Raw genomic sequence first — 18,772 nt, 5'->3', positions numbered from 1 at the left:
TAATTTATGCGTGTTCCTTTTGTTTTTGGCATCCCTGCGCTGTCACATTTGAAATTACTAGGAAACACTTTCCCGCGTTAATCTCTTCATCTCTAAGAGCAAAACATTCGCTCGGAAAAAATTCTCCTTTCATGGCGAATCTATTAGCCTTGACATTACCTGTCAGACATTGATAAACCTCACGCGGAAACATGTCTCTTGGACGAAATCCAGAGGTATTAATCCAACTTGCCCTGAAAAATTTCTCAGAAACCTGTTCTCCCTGGGGATTCTATGGTCATATATGGTATGGGATTGGAACTAACATCACAGGTGTTCTCCCTAGGGACTCTATGCCCAAATATGGGTGTTCTCGTCGGACCTCCTGACCCCTTTCTACTCTTAACCAATCAACCCCCCTTTTAAATTGTTCCAAAAGAGTGTATCAAAAACGATATATAGAAAATGGCCAAAGTTGAAACGAATGAAGGACGTTCCCAGGGGGGCTTCTTGCCAGAGGCGTAATTCGCTATGAAGCAGGGGGGCAACTTCTCCCTCCAGACACAAGTTTGTCTCCCCCAGACCTCAGTTTGCCCTCCCAGCTGAAATTTAGTTTATGCAAAAAATCAAGTCAAAAATAAGATAAGCCTGCATAATTCAAGTATCCAGAGAAACAGGTCAGTTTTCTTTAGTATATATTTGCCTATATGATAATACATGGATCATTTTTTAGTTTTCACTGTAATTTTCACTTGATTTGGGAAAATTGGCTCCAGCTTTGCCCTGCCCCGCCAGGATTTTGACATAATTACGCCCTTGCTTCTCAGCTGGCCTCAGAGCCGTATCCAGGATTTTGTTTCGGGTGGTGGGTGTTACCAATGTTTTTTTGTTTTTTTTTCTGGGGGAGGGGGTTACATAAAACATAAAAAAAACACATTGCAATTTTTTTTTATTCATTTTTGTTCCATTTTTTTATGAGTCAGACAAACATTTCTGAGGGAGAGGGGTTAAAACCCCCTTACCTCCCTCTGGATGCGGCTTTGCCTGGCCCATACAATATTATGAATTCTGGACAGTAAGAATATTTGCTTCCTTGATTCCAATAGTGTTTTTCTATTTAATAAGTATTATATACTTTGGAAATTGTTTTTCTTTTTAGAAAATACCTATTGCAAAAGTAAGTCAAGAGTCAGTGATATGAACACCATTATTTGGAGTTCATTTGTCAAAAATTAGACCCCTAAATGACAAATTTTGTTTCAGTTATACGTCTCAGGCATCATTAGCTTCGCTGTGAGCGCTCCACATGGCACTCTTGACCAATCCAGCATATCAACAACACAAGTTCCAATTTTGAATCAGATTAACCAAGTCAATGATGATGGTTCATATACTTTTGGTTATGAAGCTGGAGATGGTACTTTCAAGGTAATTTTCCAGCTTTACAATTATAAATATAATTCAATCACGTATTTTTTCTGAAATTGCGTACGTATAAATCAATGAGACTTGTAAGGGGATAATAGGTCCATGATGGAAAACCTTAATAATGATTTTTTTTTAACCCACTTCATATACAAAATGATAATTGTGGAGTCTAACGAAAAAAGTAGATAATACACTGCATACATGTGTACATAAAACTTATAAACTTCAAAAGAGCAGAGTAACCAAGGAAAAGAAAAACATTCAAGATACAAAACACGAAGAAAACAACAATAAAAAAATACTTTAAACAGCAAAAAAAGAACAAAAACTACAGCAAACGAGTAAGGTCACTGTGGGCTGGCAAATACTTATATATAGGCTGGGGTAGTTTTCCGGCAAGATCCCTAAGCTTTGACCAAATATCCGGAAGACCGTAAACAGACATGAGATTTCGATTTCCATACCATGGAGGCAGATACAATAGAAAGCGGTAAAACTGTAAATAATATGAATGAACTTATTTGATGTCTCTTTGGTGAAAGATAGGGTAAATTCCAGACTGAAACAAAACCATGTGATCTGTAAAAACCTAATATAATTTAGCAAAAAACTTTCTATTGTATCTACTTCAATTTGCAACAGTTTGTGAATAACTTAACTGAATTTTCTTCTTGCAATCAGCGACCACGAGTATTCGGAAAGATTTTAGTGTTTTACTAATGTTGATACGAAGCCACCGGAAAGAAGGAGCCGACGGGAAATAAAAAGATCCGCAAACTAGAGGGGGCATATTATTACTATTAAATGAGAGATATTCACACTTTGAAAGATTAAGAGAAAGTCAAAGGGTATGAACTTTAGATGCTATTGTTGAAAAAAACAGGGAAAGCCCCTTTTTAGTCCTGCTGGTAAAAAGGATATCATGTGCATAAGGTGCAGAGATCCAAGGCGCATAAATGTATCTCGAATCAATTTTTAGTCGCCTCAGTAAAAACATCCGCCAAAAATCCATGCGCTTGAGTAGAAAGGGGGGGTGCGGGGAAAGCACACCAAATAAGGGCATGGAATCCCCAGAAGGACTGATTGCATAATCGAAATGGGTCAATGACCTAAATTTCCAAAGGTCGATTTATTTGATGTTGTTGTTGTTTTGGCCAAGTGCACGCTCGAGGCGAATGTTATGCCGTCCTGGAATTAGGAAACAGTTAGATCACGTGTTTCCTTCTCAGCCAATCAGAGACAATAATTCCCCTTAGAAACAACAAATTAATTCCCCTTTCTTGACAAATCAATCAACCATGACATCATCTGTCAGACATTAAAAAACTTTGCCCGGAAAACAATTTTCCAGGAATAGACCCAAGACATTAATGTTCCTCGCCCCGGAAACAATTCTACTGGTCGAACTCCAAAAGATATTAATGAAACTTCGCCATGGAAACAATTCTCCAAGAAACATCTTAGCGATGAAGAGATTAACGCAGGAAAGAGTTTCCCAGTAATTTCAATTGTGACAGCGCAGGGATGCCAAAAACAAAAGGAACACGCTGAAATTACGTTTAGGAGTTATTTGAGCGAAACCGTTTTAGACATTTTAGGGAATTATTTCGGCGAAACAGTTAGAGACATTTTAAAAGATGATTTTAAAAGATGATTTTAGAAAAGGATTTGAGGGTGAAACTCTGTTGTCGTTATAATACACAAGTTCCATTTGAACAGTGTCATGAGGTCCTCTACCCCAACCCCCAAGGGCCATCATACCCCACCTAACCCCGAAGGAAGCCCCCGGTCCTCACAGGGCCCCCGGGCTCCCAACGGGCCCCTGGCTACCCAAAGGCCCCTGAACCCCCCCATTTTTAATACTTTTTTAAGGCTTTATTATATCTTTTCAGAACAAGTTATTTTCTTAATGTTCATCCCAAACCCATTTTACAAGTTGAAGTAGCCATCCTTTTCACACACAACTTTACTATACTGCTTTTTTGAATGCTCCAACACCAAGCAATACTTTTCAAAGGACATTTCAGAACAGTTCTTTTCATAATGTCCATCCTAAACCCATTTTACAAATTGAAGTACCCATCCTTTACACCCACAACTTTACTTTACAGCTTTTTGAATGATCCAACACCAAGCAATACTTTTCAAAAGGAATTTGAACAAGCCATCCTTTTCCCTCACAACTTTACTATACTGCTTTTTTGAATGCTCCAACACCAAGCAATACTTTTCAAAGGCATTTAAGAACCAGTTCTTTTCTTAATGTCCTTCCTAAACCCATTTTACAGTTGAAGTACCCATCCTTGTCACCTACAACTTTACTTTACAGCTTTTTGGATACCTCAACACCAAGAAATACTTTTAAAAGACATTTCAAAGCAAGTTCTTTACGTAATGTCCCTCCTAAACCCATTTTCCAACTTGAAGCATCCATCTTTTTCACCCGCAACTATACTTTTCATCTTTATGGACACCACAATACCAATAAATACTTTTCAAAAGTAGTTTCAGAGCAACATCATTTTTCAATTTTCCTCATAAACCCATTTTAGGAATTGAACTTCCATTTGTATTCACACTCAACCTTACTTTACAGTTATTTGGATACTCAACACCCAGAAGTACTTTTCAAGGGAACTTTCAGAGCAAGTTCCTTTCTTAATGCCCCTTCGAAGTCTATTTTCCAACTTGAAGTATCCTTCCTTTTCACCCACAACTTTACTTTACAGCTTTTTGGATACCTCAACACCAAGAAATACCTTTCAAAAGGCATTTCAGAGCAAGTTCCTTTCTTAATGTCCCTTCTAAGCCCATTTTCCAACTTGAAGCATCCATCCTTTTCACCAAAACTTTACTTTACAGCTTTTTGGATACCTCAACACCCAGAAATACTTTTCTAAAGGCACTTCAGAGCAAGTTCCTTTCTTAATGTCCATCCCAAACCCATTTTCCAACTTGAAGTACCCATCCTTTTCACCCACAACTTTACAGTTTTTTGGATATCTCAACACCAAGCTATACTTTTCAAAAGGCATTTCAGAGCAAGTTCCATTCTTAATGTCTCTCCTAAACCCATTTTTACAAGTTGAAGCATCCATCCTCTTAACTCACAACTTTACTTTACAGCTTTTTGGATACCTCAACACCAAGAAATACTTTTCAAAAGGCATTTCAGAGCAACTTCTTTTCTTAATGTCCCTTCTAAACCCATTATCCAACTTGAAGCACCCATCCTTTTCACCCACAACTTTACTTTACAGTTTTTTGGATATCTCAACACCAAGCAATACTTTTCAAAAGGCATTTTAGAGCAAGTTCCTTTCTTAATGTCTCTCCTAAACCCATTTTTACAAGTCGAAGCATCCATCCTTTTCACTCACAACTTTATTTTACAACTTTTTGGATATCTCAACACCAAGCAATACTTTTCAAAAGACATTTCAGAGCAAGTTCCTTTCTTAAAGTCCCTCCTAGACCCATTTTACAAGTTGAAGCATCCATTCTTTTCACTCACAACTTTACTTTACAGCTTTTTGGATAACTCAACACCAAGAAATACTTTTCAAAAGACATTTCAGAGCAAGTTCTTTTCTTAATGTCCCTTCTAAGCCCATTTTCCAATTTGAAGTATCCTTCCTTTTCACCCACAACTTTACTTTACAGCTTTTTGGATACCTCAACACCAAGAAATACCTTTCAAAAGGCATTTCAGAGCAAGTTCCTTTCTTAATGTCCCTTCTAAACACATTTTCCAACTTGAAGTACCCATCCTTTTCACTCACAACATTACTTTACAGCTTTTTGAATGCTCCAACACCAACAAATACTTTTCAAAAGATATTTCAGATTAAGTTCCTTTCTTAATGTCCCTTCTAAACCCATTTTACAAGTTAAAGCATCCTTTCTTTTCACCCACAACTTTACTTTACAGCTTTGTGGATACCCCAACACCGAGAAATAATTTTCAAAGGCATTTCAGAGCAAGTTCCTTTCTTAATGTCCCTCCTAAACCTATTTTACAAGTTGAAGCATCCATCCTTTTCACCCACAACTTTGCTTTACTGCTTTTTCGGATAACTCAACACCAAGAAATAACTTTCAGAAGACATATCAGAGCAAGTTCCTTTCTTAATGTCTCTCCTAAACCCATTTTCCAGCTTGAAGTACCCATCCATTTCACCCACAACTTTACTTTACAGTTTTTTGGATACCTCAACACCAAGCAATACTCTTCAAAAGGCATTTCAGAGCAAGTTCCTTTCTTAATGTCTCTCCTAAACCCATTTTCCAACTTGAAATATCCATCCTTTTCACCCACAACTTTACTTTACAGCTTTTTGGATGCCTCAACACCAAAAAATACTTTTCAAAAGACATTTCAGAGCAACTTCCTTTGTTAATGTCCCTTCTAAACCCATTTTCCAAGTTGAAGCATCCATCCTTTTCACCCACAACTATACTTTACAGCTTTTTGGATACCTCAACACAAAGAAATACTTTTCAAAAGACATTTCAGAGCAAGTTACTTTCTTAATGTCTCTCCTAAACCCATTTTTCCAACTTGAAGCATCCATTCTTTTCACTCACAACTTTACTTTACAGCTTTTTGGATACCTCAACACCAAGAAATACTTTTCAAAAGAAATTTCAGAGCAAGTTCATTTCTTAATGTCCCTTCTAAACCCATTTTCCAACTTGAAACATCCTTCCTTTTCACCCACAACTTTACTTTACAGCTTTTTGGATACCTCAACACCATTAAATACCTTTCAAAAGTCATTTCAGAGCAAGTTCCTTTCTTAAAGTCCCTTCTAAACCCATTTTCCAACTTGAAGTACCCATCCTTTTCCCCCACAACTTTACTTTACAGCTTTTTGGATATCTCAAAACCAAACAAGACTTTTCAAAAGGCATTTCAGAGCAAGTTCCTTTCTTAATGTCCCTCCTAAACCAATTTTACAAGTTGAAGCATCCATCCTTTTCACCCACAACTTTACTTTACAGTTTTACAACTTTTTGGATACCTCAACACCAAGCAATACTTTTCAAAAGGCATTTCAGAGCAACTTCCTTTCTTAAAGTCCCTCCTAAACCCATTTTACAAGTTGAAGCATCCATCCTTTTCACCCACAACTTTACTTTACAGCTTTTTGGTTCTTTTGAATGCGCCAATACCATGCAATACTTTTCAAAGACATTTCAGAACAAGTTTTTTTCATAATGTCCATCCTAAACCCATTTTACAAGTTGAAGTATCCCATCGTTTTCACCCACAACTTTACTTTACAGCTTTTTGAATGCTCCAACATCAAGCAATACTTCTCAAAGACATTTCAGAACAAGTTCTTTTCTTAGTGACCGTCCTAAACCCATTTCACAAATTGAAGTACCCATCCTTTTCACCCAAAACTTTACTTTACATCTTTTTGAATGCGCCAATACCGTGCAATACTTTTCAAAGACATTTCAGAACAAGTTCTTTTCATAATGTCCATCCTAAACCCATTTTACAAATTGAAGTACCCATCCTTTTCACCCAAAACTTTACTTTACAGCTTTTTGAATGCTCCAACACCAAGCAATACTTTTCAAAGGGCATTTCAGAACAAGTTATTTTACTAATATCCTTCCTAAACCCATTTTACAAGTTGAAGTACCCATCCTTTACATCCAACACCAAGCAATACTTTTCAAAAGGCATTTCACAACAAGTTCTTTTCTTAATGTCCCTCCTAAACCCATTTTACAGGTAAAAGTAGTCATCCTTTTGACCACAACTTTACTTTACAACTTTTTTTCTTAATGTCCCTCCTAAACCCATTTTACAAGTTGAAGTACCCAACTTTTTCACCCAGAACTAAACTTCACAGCTTTTTGAATGCCTACAACATCAAGCAATACTTTTCAAAAGGCATTTCAGAACAAGTTATTTTCTTAATGTCCTTCCTAAGCCCATTTTACAAGTTGAAGTTCCCAGCCTTTTCACCCGCAACTATACTTTACAGCTTTTTGAATGCAACAACATCAAGCAATACTTTTCAAAGACATTTCAGAACAAGTTCTTTTCTTAATGTGCCTCCTAAAGCCATTTTACAAGTTGAAGTACTCATCCTTTTCACCCACAACTTTACTTTACAGCTTTTTGAATGCCCCAACACCTAGCAATATTTTTCAAAAGGCATTTTAGGACAATTTCTTTTCTTAATGTCCCTCCTAAACCCAATTTACAAGTTGAAGTACCCATCCTTTTCACCACAACTTTACTTTACAACTTTTTTTCTTAATGTCCCCCCTAAACCCATTTTACAAGTTGAAGTACCCAACTTTTCACCCTGAACTATACTTCACAGCTTTTTGAATGCCCACAACACCAAGCAATACTTTTCAAAAGGTATTTCAGTACCTTTCTATGAAAGTACCTTTCTCCTTATCTATGAAGATAAGGAGCTAATTTTCTCATTGATGTGAAGAAAAGTTTAAGTTCTTTTCCTAACTATCCATATGAAAAGAAATAAGTTACAGATCAATTCTATTTTTCAAGAAATAATTAAAATTTTCAACTTCAGTTCAGATTTTTCTCAAAGAGATGTAAAAATTTAAAATTACTGTTATGAATTTTTCATAGAAAATAAATAAGTAACAGACCAATTCTATTTTTCAAGAAAAAATAAAAATTTTCAACTTAAGTTCAAACTTTTCTCAAAGAGATGGAGAAATTTTAAATTACAGTTCTAAATTTTTCATAGAAGATAGAATAAGTTTTACATTGATCATCAAAAGTTAACTCAAGTCTGAATTTTATTAAAGAACTTACAGTTCAATTCTAATTTCTCCAGAGAAAAATAAAAATCTTCCACTTCAGTTCTTAATTTCACAAAGACCCAAAGAAATTTAAAGTTCTCTTCTGAATTTTCTTAGAGAAAAGGAAAAAGCTATAGTTCAATTCTAATTTTTTTTCAAAGAAAATAAAAAATCTCCAAATTTTTAATAAACATTCCAAGCGCTTAACATGCTAACGTTTCCTAAGATAATAGAAATATAACAAAGTAATGCATAAAATATTCTTATTGAAATAACAACATGTAGTAACAACATAAAAATACAAAGTCGACCTGGGGGGATTCTCCGGCGAGTATGGTTAGGTTAGGTTAGACTAGATTAAGTTATGTTAGATTAGGTTAGGTTAAGTCAGGTTAGGTAAGTTAGGATAGGTTAGCTAAGTTAGGTTATGTTAGCTAGTGAACCTCTCTCCATGTTTAAGTTAGGTTAGGTTAGAGTATCTTATGTTAGGTTAAGTTATGTTAGGTTAGCCTACGTAAGCGCGTGTAAGTAAGCTGTAAAGTAAAGTTGTGGATGAAAAGGATGGATGCTTCAACTTGTAAAATGGGTCTAGGAGGGAGTTTAAGAAAGGAACTTGCTCTGAAATGCCTTTTGAAAAGTATTGCTTGGTGTTGAGGTATCCAAAAAGTTGTAAAGCTGTAAAGTAAAGTTGTTGGTGAAAAGGATGGATGCTTCAACTTGTAAAATGGGTATAGGAGGGACTTTAAGAAAGAAACTTGCTCTGAAATGCCTTTTGAAAAGTATTGCTTGGTGTTGAGGTATCCAAAAAGTTGTAAAGTAGAGTTGTGGGTGAAAAGGATGGGTACTTCAAGTTGAAAAATAGGTTTAGAAGGGACATTAAGAAAAGAAGTTGCTCTAAAATGCCTTCTGAATGGTATTTTTTCGTGTTGAGGCATCTAAAAAGCTTTAAAGTAAAGTTGTGGGTGAAAAGGATGGATGCTTCAACTTGTAAAATGGGTTTAGGAGGGACATTAAGAAAGGAACTTGCTCTGAAATGCCTTTTAAAAAGTATTGATTGGTGTTGAGATATCCAAAAAGCTGTAAAGTAAAGTTGTGGGTGAAAAGGATTGGTACTTCAAGTTGGAAAATGGGTTTAGAAGGGACATTAAGAAAAGATGTTGCTCTGAAATGCCTTTTGAAAGGTATTTCTTGGTGTTGAGGTATCCAAAAAGCTGTAAAGTAAAGTTGTGGGTGAAAAGGATGGATGCTTTAACTTGTAAAATGGGCTTACGAGGGACATTAAGAAAGAAACTTGCTCTGAAATGCCTTTTGAAAAGTATTTCTTGGTGTTGAGGTATCCAGAAAGCTGTAAAGTAAAGTTGTGGGTGAATAGGACGGGTACTTCAAGTTAGAAAATGGGTTTAGAAGTGAAATTAAGAAAGGAAGTTGCTCTGAAATGCCTTTTGAAAGGTATTGCTTGGTGTTGGAGCATTCAAAAAGCTGTAAAGTAAAGTTGTGGGTGAAAAGGATTGGTACTTCAAGTTGGAAAATGGGTTTAGAAGGAAAAGTTGGAAATGTGTTGAGATATCCAAAAAGCTGCACAGTAAAGTTGTTGATGAAAACGATTAATACTTCAAGTTGGAAAATGGGTTTAGAAGGGACACTACGAAAAGATTTTATTCTGAAATAACTGTTGGGAGGTATATCTTGGTGTTTGTATATCCTAATAGCTATAGACTAAAGATGTGGGTAGAAAGGATGGATGCTTCAACTTGTAAAATGGGTTTAGGAGGGACATTAAGAAAGGAACTTGCTCTGAAATGCCTTTTGAAAAGTATTTCTTGGTGTTGAGGTATCCAAAAAGTTGTAAAGTAAAGTTGTGGGTGAAAAGGATGGGTACTTCAAGTTGGAAAATGGGTTTAGAAGGGACATTAAGAAAGGAACTTGCTCTGAAATGCCTTTTGAAAGGTATTTCTTGATGTTGAGGTATCCAAAAAGCTGTAAAGTAAAGTTGTGGGTGAAAAGGAAGGATGCTTCAAGTTGGAAAATGGGTTTAGAAGTGACATTAAGAAAAGAAGTTGCTCTGAAATGCCTTTTGAAAGGTATTGTTTGGTGTTGGAGCATTCAAAAAGCTGTAAAGTAAAGTTGTGGGTGAAAAGGATTGGTACTTCAAGTTGGAAAATGGGTTTAGAAGGGACATTAAGAAAGGAACTTGCTCTGATATGCCTTTTGAAAGGTATTTCTTGGTGTTGAGGTATCCAAAAAGCTGTAAAAAAAAAATGTGGGTGAAAAGGAAGGATGCTTCAAGTTGGAAAATGGGTTTAGAAGGGACATTAAGAAATAAACTAGCTCTGAAATGTTTTTTGAAAAGTACTTATCGGTGTTGAGGTATCCAAAAAATTGTAAAGTAAAGCTGTGGGTGAAAAGGATGGATGCTTCAACTTGGAAAATGGGTTTAGAAGGGACTTTAACAAAGGAAGTTGCTCTGAAATGTCTTTTGAAAAGTATTTCTTGGTGTTGAGGCATCCAAAAAGCTGTAAAGTAAAGTTGTGGGTGAAAAGGATGGATGTTTCAAGTTGTAAAATGGGTTTAGGAGAGACGTTAAGAAAGGAACTTGCTCTGAAATGTCTTTTGAAAAGTATTTCTTGGTGTTGACGTATCCAAAAAACTGTAAAGTAAAGCTGTGGGTGAAAAGGATGGGTACTTCAAGTTGGAAAATGGGTTTGGGATGGACATTAAGAAAGGAACTTGCTCTGAAATGCCTTTTGAAAGGTATTTCTTGGTTTTGAGGTATCCAAAAAGCTGTAAAGTAAAGTTTTGGGTGAAAAGGATGGATGCTTCAACTTGTAAAATAAAAAACATTCTTGGATCATATGAACCATTGCAAAATTCATGGGAATCAAAGAATTGAAGTGCCGGCAGAAGGCAAAGATATTTTAAAATTTAAAAATTTCCAAAATTCCCTGCTACAAGTTGATAAAGTGTCTTTAGATTGTGAATCAAGACTGGTTGAAGTATCAGACCCATCAAGGCCAAATATAGTCAAGGAACATAAACTAGTTGCGTGTTCCTATGCACACGCCCGTCGTGATTCCAATAATAAAATGCAGTTGGAAGAGTTTTTTTTGGCTATAGATGAGGAGGGTAGTTTGGAAAAGTTATTGGTATCTTTAATAAAAACAGCAAACGGCGCAATTTCACGATTACGTCACACTAACTACCCAATGACATTGTCAGATAAAGAGCAACTGGCACTTGAAAAGGGGAAGATTTGCTGGGTTTGTAGAGGTGCTCAATCCCCAAAAGACGCGGTCCTGGATCACGATCACCTTATTGATCCCAATTCAACGGGAAAAAGTAACTTTCGGGGGTGGGCTCACAATTCATGTAATTTAAAAATTAAACAGCAACTTTTTCTTCCGGTTTTTATACATGACTCTAACTATGATCTGAAGTGTGTGCTACCAGCATTGGCACATCTTCCAAGAAATGAAAGGATGGATAACGAATGGGTCAAAAATAGCTTTTTCTAACAATCCGTTCATAAATTAGTGGAAATGTTTCTTGTTTTGAAATTCATGTGGAAACCATCCGATGGAAACGTTTAGCGCACAAACTAATTTTGCACCTTGGTGTCAGGCAATTCTGCCACCATAACGTTCGCTGACTCATGTTAAATGCAGAACTACTACCATATTAAAAATACTAACCCCTACCGCACCCAGCGCTTTTCAATTGGTGTATATGAGTCTCTAATGGTCATGGGCGTTAATCCCTGTGATTTCAGTGATTCAGTGTCAATAGTCACAGTGGTAACTGTTCCTTTAATTGAATCGCTTTACGACAGTCTACATGATCGTAGGTGCACCCCCGATGAATACAGTTTTGCTAAAAAAGTTTGGGCAGAGGGAGAGTGTAAAAATGGGTTTGACTACTGCAAGCTGTATTTTTCGAGTGACGTGTTAGCTCTGTTAGACATTATGTGTAAAAAGACGGACAAATCCTACGGGTAATATAATCTTGATTTGGGCTATTATTTTTCATCTCCTCATCTGGTGATTGATCTCATCCTAAAAATTAGCGGGGAAAAATTGGGCTAATCACAGACATTCATCAGAATCTGTTCATCGAAAGGTCAATAAGGGGCGGTTTTGTTTTTCACGTGGATGGTATCGTGGAAACTGATCCAACAGGAGAGACGACGGGGACAAAATCGGATACAGTTTTCCTTGATATTAATTCTCTCCACCCCTCGGCCATGTCCCATTATGCGCTACCTTGCGGTGACTATAAATGGCTCAATGACCCTCAAGCTCCTCATTTCCCCAACATCGGCGACAGTGCTGAGGAGAATGGGCCGGTTGGATGGTTTTTTGAAATTGATGGGGAGATACCAGTCGAGCTTCACGATACAGTAAAGGATTTTTTTTCCCATGTATCAATAGACCTGTGACTAAGGACTCTTTTAGTCCTCGCAATAGGCATTTATTCGAGATGAGCTGATTGCATTGGACACATTCAAAACAACAACATTTTGCCGACCTTCTGCCAAAAAGTAACAAAGTTGTACATCAAGTAACTTTAAAATGTATGCGCAAAAACAATTTCAACGTCACAAAGGTTAACCGAGTACTCCAGTTTAGTCAAAAACCCTATTTGAAAACGTTTGTTGACACTTTTGTCAACAAACGTTCTGCAGCGCAGACGAAAGCCGAAAAAGAAATTTGTAAACTCATTTTGAATTCGGTTTTCGGCAAAATGTGTGAGAGTGTTCGCAATAGGAATCGTTGTGACGTTGTGACCGATCCCGAACATTGTGCTTGAATTATTGCCGATCCAAATTACACTTCCTTCACAATCATTGGCCCGGAAATGGTACTATTGAATAGGAAAAAAAGAAGCATTGTCCTAAACAAAAATATAGTTGCAGGTAGTGCGACATTGGATTTCTCAAAGAAGTTCGTATTTGAGATGTAATAAAATGTGGGTGGGGTAAATTGGTTGTAGAAATGGAAAGTGGAGTATATATACGGAAACACGGATTTTCTTCAGTTAAAAGTAAACACCGCAAATCTCATTGATGATTTGGCACACGGTGAAATTATCAGCTCACGAATGGACTACACCAATTGGAGTGGTCTTTACCCAGAGCTAGTGAAACGTGGGGCGCCAAATCTGCTTTTATTTTTTAAATCAGAACCGGCACGCGACTTGATTTCCCGTGGTATGTTTGTAAGTCCGACGGTGTACTTTATACAGACAAACGACGAGGAAATCAAGAAACGTTGCAAAGGAGTACCCACGCACTATGTGGATGAGAATTTCGACATGGACATTTATAGGAATTGTATTGTTGAAAATACAATTCCACGAGCCAAATTGCTGGCAATTCGTTCTCTCAAATACAGGAACTTTACTGTAAATGTAGAAAAAATTGCCATGAGTATCATTTCCGACAAGGTCCATGTTTGTCAACATGGTGTGACCAACCTCCGCCTTGGACACTATTTAACTTCAGATCGGGCCGAATGTGTTATCCATAGGGAAAGTCTCGGTTTGAATAATGTCCTGTAAATTATTTCCTAAAACCTTTGGGGGGGGCGGCCTTTGGGGGGGGGGGGCCTCGCGGCCCGGGGGTGGGTGGCCTCCAGCGGGGGGCGCACCGCCACTATCAAAGTTATTTTTTTTTTTACTTAGAGCAGATTTTTTTGTAAATGTTTCATTAAAAAAAGTGATATTTTTTCAAGTGCTTTAATCTAATGTTGTATTTTTTTTCTATAAATAAACAAAAAAAATGAATTTATTTAAGTGTTTTTTCCCAGTGTGCCTATGTAAATGTTGTATTTTTTATTATAAACAAATTTAAAAAGAAGTGTATTTTTTCATGTTTAATGTGTTTTTTTTTCAATGTATTGTTACTTTTTTTTATGCATATAATAAAAGAAAATACGATTCTTTATTCGTCTTCTTCTTATTATTATTATTCTTGAACAGAGTAGTAGTAGGGAAATTATTTAGTCATTAGACAATTATGGTCTACAGTTAGTTGTCCAGGTGAACTGTTGAAGGGAACATGTATCAATTTAAAATACAATTCAGATTGTTTCTGCGTGGGCCCTCAATGTCGGGCAAAACAACACTCTTAACTAAAATAATTAAAAATTCTGATAAAATGTCTGTGGAAAAGCCGAAAAAATATACTATTGTTACAGTATTTGGCAGGAGTCATACGATAAAATAAAAGCAATTGCTGCCATCACGGGTTTGGTGCAGATACAATTCATACAGGGACTTGATGTTTTCAGCATTATTGAACTCTTACCAAACTCTTGGCTGATCATTGACGAACTGGCTGAATCTGTTGAACAGTGGTCCCAGGAAATACTGCAATTGTTCACTGTTCGCTCTCATCATGAACCGATTTCCGTTCCTCTGGTTTTACACAATCACTTTCATCAGGGCAAAGGTATGCGAACATTTGCTTTGAACTACACTTTCTATATCATCTACAGAGTTGTTCGCGATTCTAGCTCGCTAATAACTCTCAATAAACAAATATATCCAGGTGCCCCTAAATTTCTGCTCTCAGCATACAATCAGGCAACTAATAAACCCCACGGCTATATCCTATTGGATTTTAATCAAAATACACCCGAGGATCTGCGTGTAGTCACAGATATTTTCGACAATGAAATTACAGTATATCTCCCCGTGAATACCAAAAAGACCTATTATTCGCTATCATCATACTGAAGAAACTACATGAAAATAGACATTTGTTTTCAGTTCTAAGCACTTCAAAACCTCCACTTAGGAAACCAATACTCAAACATGGTATTGACAATGATTTCATTAATCTAATATCTGAACTTTGTTTAAATTTGATAGAGGGTAATGTTCAAGTGCCAGAAGTAGTTAAGCAACAGGCAAAGCAACATCGTTCCATTGTACGTACAATGGCCTCTAAAAAGAAAGGAAAGAATTTTAAAAGGAAACGACTTCTTCAGACGGGCGGTAGCTTTTTCACACTTTTACTGCCAATAATTGCAGGACTTGTAAACAGTTTTCTCTAGATGGCAAAACCCTGTAAATTGACTCCAATAGCGCTCACTCTCTCAGCCATCGAAAACTTTGAGAAAAATCTGAGTAAATTCCTTGGCAATGAAACTATTGAGGATGATAAAAAACTGCTTTTACGTCAAGATCCACTTTACAGGGTGGCCAAACAAAAGTCATATCAGTCGAATTTCACTGCTGCTGGTATTGATCGCAAAAAAGAATCATCTTCTTAAGAGTCTGCTGCTGCTGCTGGAACAGAACTAAAGAAGGAGGAATTGGATTCATTTTAATTTAAATTTGTAATTGCAAGGCCTCACTCATATGTTGAAACAATTACATGACTACTAACCAATATCTTGGAAAGTGGTCAAGATCATATTCAAGTTGAGAGCAATGGGAAAGGGATTATAACTCACGGCAAGAGCTATAATCTAGTTGATTTAATCTATAACATGGTTACAAATCGTAAAGGACTATTATCATTTGACACTCATCTATACAACTTTCTAAATACATTAAACTTCCCCAAAAGTCTTATTGGCAGTAGACAAATTCTAAAAAAATTAAATGAACATGCATCATCATCATCAACATTGACACCATTAAAATATGAACATGAAGAAGAAGAAGATTTTAAATCAATTTTGGAAAATACTAGTACACCACTGATAGCTAGACAAAAGCGAAGACGTGTCAAGTCAACGTCACCATTACCATCATCACCACCAACAGCCAGTATAGAAAAGGATAGCGGACATTACACAACGTGTTTAGGTTCAAAATGGTTGAAGTTCTGAAAGGTGTTTATGAAAATATTGGTGAGGCGGGGAGTTTAAGTTCCCCCACCACTCTTTCCAAAGTCACTGGTGTTCACACTAAAAGTGTACAAGACTATCTACAAAATGAATCAAGTTACATCCTGCATAGGAATCATAGACTTCGTGCCAATCAATATCGAAAAACTAAAGCCTTTTACCCATTGCATATAATGCAAGCAGATCTCCTGACTCTAGATGAGATTCAACGACGTCACAATACACCGTACAAGTACATTTTACTTGCAATCAGTGTTTTTAGTCGCAATGCATATGCAATTCCATTGCAATCAAAGAGAGGTGTTGAAGTTGCTCAGGCCATTGAAAGTATTCTCGAACAGGATTAATATAAAAGAATTCAAACGGATCGAGGTAGTGAATTTGTTAATCATCATATTGCAGAAGTACTAGAGAAATATAGTACACTGCTCTATCATAGTGACAGTCCTATAAAGGCTGCATTGGCCGAACGATTGATAAGAACTGTTCGACTTTTAATTTCAAGATATTGTACATTGAAAAATACTTCGACTTCTATTCATGATCTATATACAATCGTGCTGATTTAAAATCAACGACTTTATCGATCATTGTCCAGCTCTACACCAACGGAATTTCATCATTCTGATCATGATACAATTGACACCTTTCTTAAACAGTATTCCAATGAATCAAATGTCAAGAAAAAAAATAAATTCAATGTTGGTGATACTGTTTGAATTAATAGAACAACTAATGTTTTTGAAACGGGGAATTACTTGTGGTCCACCGAACTTTTTAAAGGGGCAAAAATCCTAGACACTAAACCCATAACTTATCGCCTGCGTGATACCAAAGATGAAGAGATTCTCGGTGGCTTTTATGACTATGAACTCCAAAAAGTTAAAAATGCTAGTGAAATCTATCAAATTGATTAGATATTAAAGACACGTACTCACATGGGTAAGAAAAAGTTACTTGTTCGGTGACTAGGATACAACTCTGATTTTGATTCTTGGATAGGTGTTGAAGATATTGACAATGCCCAATGATTTCTATGTAACATTCATGTCCAACGTATCCGATCCTCTCTACAACGACTTGAATACTACAAGTGATTTTTAGACAGAACTCTCCCCTGCCATCAAATTTGACGGTGGGTATGAAGTGGCTCCTGTCGACTGTATTCTCAAAAATACCTATTGAATCCTGAAACAGGTTCGTGTGTATGATATAAAAGTTATACCATTCGATTGGACACTCTTTGCCGACTATTAATGAGTTGAAGCACTTAAATCTAGCAAATATCCACATGTCAAATTGAAATATATTCAATATGATAATATGGGATATTTTTGTCGCACAATCAATCGAAAAATCTCATATCGTAGGAATGGTACATTCCATTTTAATTATTAATTGGAACCTTATAGGATTTACATTAGCTCACCTGTTGACACTGAAATAATTATTCTCAATGATAATCTGAGAGACGTTCTTGGTTTTAAACAGAATATGATCAATGGGAAAAACGATGGCACTGTTAACGGGATGGATCAAGTTATTTTTGCTGATTATCCACCTGGTTTCACCTCGGACTCTTGCATATTTCTGTATGCATCCTTTGTGGAAACATCGAGAGTCGGTAATTCAAATGTCCCCCTCCTACGTGTTCATGAACGAAAAACATCTAATGAACCTGTTCATCATTATAATATAAAGCATCTTCAGTATGTTCTTGTAAACAATTCGTATTTGGAACTCGGTCAGTTAACACTAAGAAGTGAATTGGGTGATCCTCTAGCAATAACAAAAGGCTTAGCAGTGATTAAATTTCATTATCGACTCAGTTTTAACGACGGTACACTAACCTAAAATAATAACAAGAAGGATTTCCGGCGTTAGCCCTGATAACGATTGCTACGCCAAAGCCCTGTGTCCTCGTCTGTCAAGTAATGGTTTAAACAGCTACAAGGGGCATGCTCATATCGCGGGCTACAATCTGCTCAATTAGTTCGCATGTTTAGCCCGTTCTGCACTATCCGTGGCCAGAATTTGACCTGTGCCAGCTTTGTGGCTATGCGGAGACTCAACCATAAAAAACTGGTGGTTGGGCAAGAATTTCAAGGAGAGTGTTAAGGAAAATATTAGATCTTCAGCAAGAGCCGTTGGTGAGCAACTAAAAACTCGACAAAATGGGGAGGGATTGAAAAGGATAAGTTCGCGTCATTCACTCATCAGTCTCCACCCAGGCAGGAAGCGAATGACATCAACAAGGACTTTGGAGAATAAAACAACGAAGACCAATAAGCAGAAAAAGAAAAAGAAAAAGATTGTTAGATCAAAGAAGGATTTCTTCTCTTAAGATGATCTCCCCCACAAGGAATCATATCCATCTATAAGTTCCTCATTTAATCTATTCAATGCTGAAAATGTTGATGTCAGTGTCAAGTATGGCTACTATGAACAATTTCATCCCCAACAACCCCTCTCGGAAAATATACACTTTCAAATATTTTCCAATGAAGACTATGTCATTGATTTGTCATCAACATTTATTGATTTAAATGTTGTGGTGAAGAAAAAGTTAGATAATACAACTCCAAATGCCGGCGATGGTCTCTCCTATGAAAACTGTATTCTACACAACCTATTCAAACAAATTAATGTATTTTTTAATGGAAAATTTGTGAGCACTAGCAATAATTTATCAAACTATGCAAGCTACATAC

General features: G+C 36.6%; 1 protein-coding gene across 1 annotated transcript in view; it reads left to right on the top strand.

The window, feature by feature from the left end:
• Positions 1 to 18,772, top strand: part of LOC148943199 (uncharacterized) — a 39,573-nt gene that overhangs the window by 13,684 nt on the left and 7,117 nt on the right. The window contains exon 2 of the mRNA XM_089101763.1: positions 1,243 to 1,407. Within this exon, the coding sequence (XP_088957889.1) occupies positions 1,243 to 1,407 (165 nt within the window). The remainder of the gene's footprint in view (positions 1 to 1,242; positions 1,408 to 18,772) is intronic.

Source organism: Artemia sp. Qi Xiang Cuo, chromosome 15 (genome assembly GCF_049724085.1).
Source record: "Artemia sp. Qi Xiang Cuo chromosome 15, ASM4972408v1, whole genome shotgun sequence".
In the NCBI taxonomy this organism is placed as follows: domain Eukaryota; kingdom Metazoa; phylum Arthropoda; class Branchiopoda; order Anostraca; family Artemiidae; genus Artemia; species Artemia sp. Qi Xiang Cuo.
This window is presented reverse-complemented; position numbering and strand designations above follow the sequence as displayed.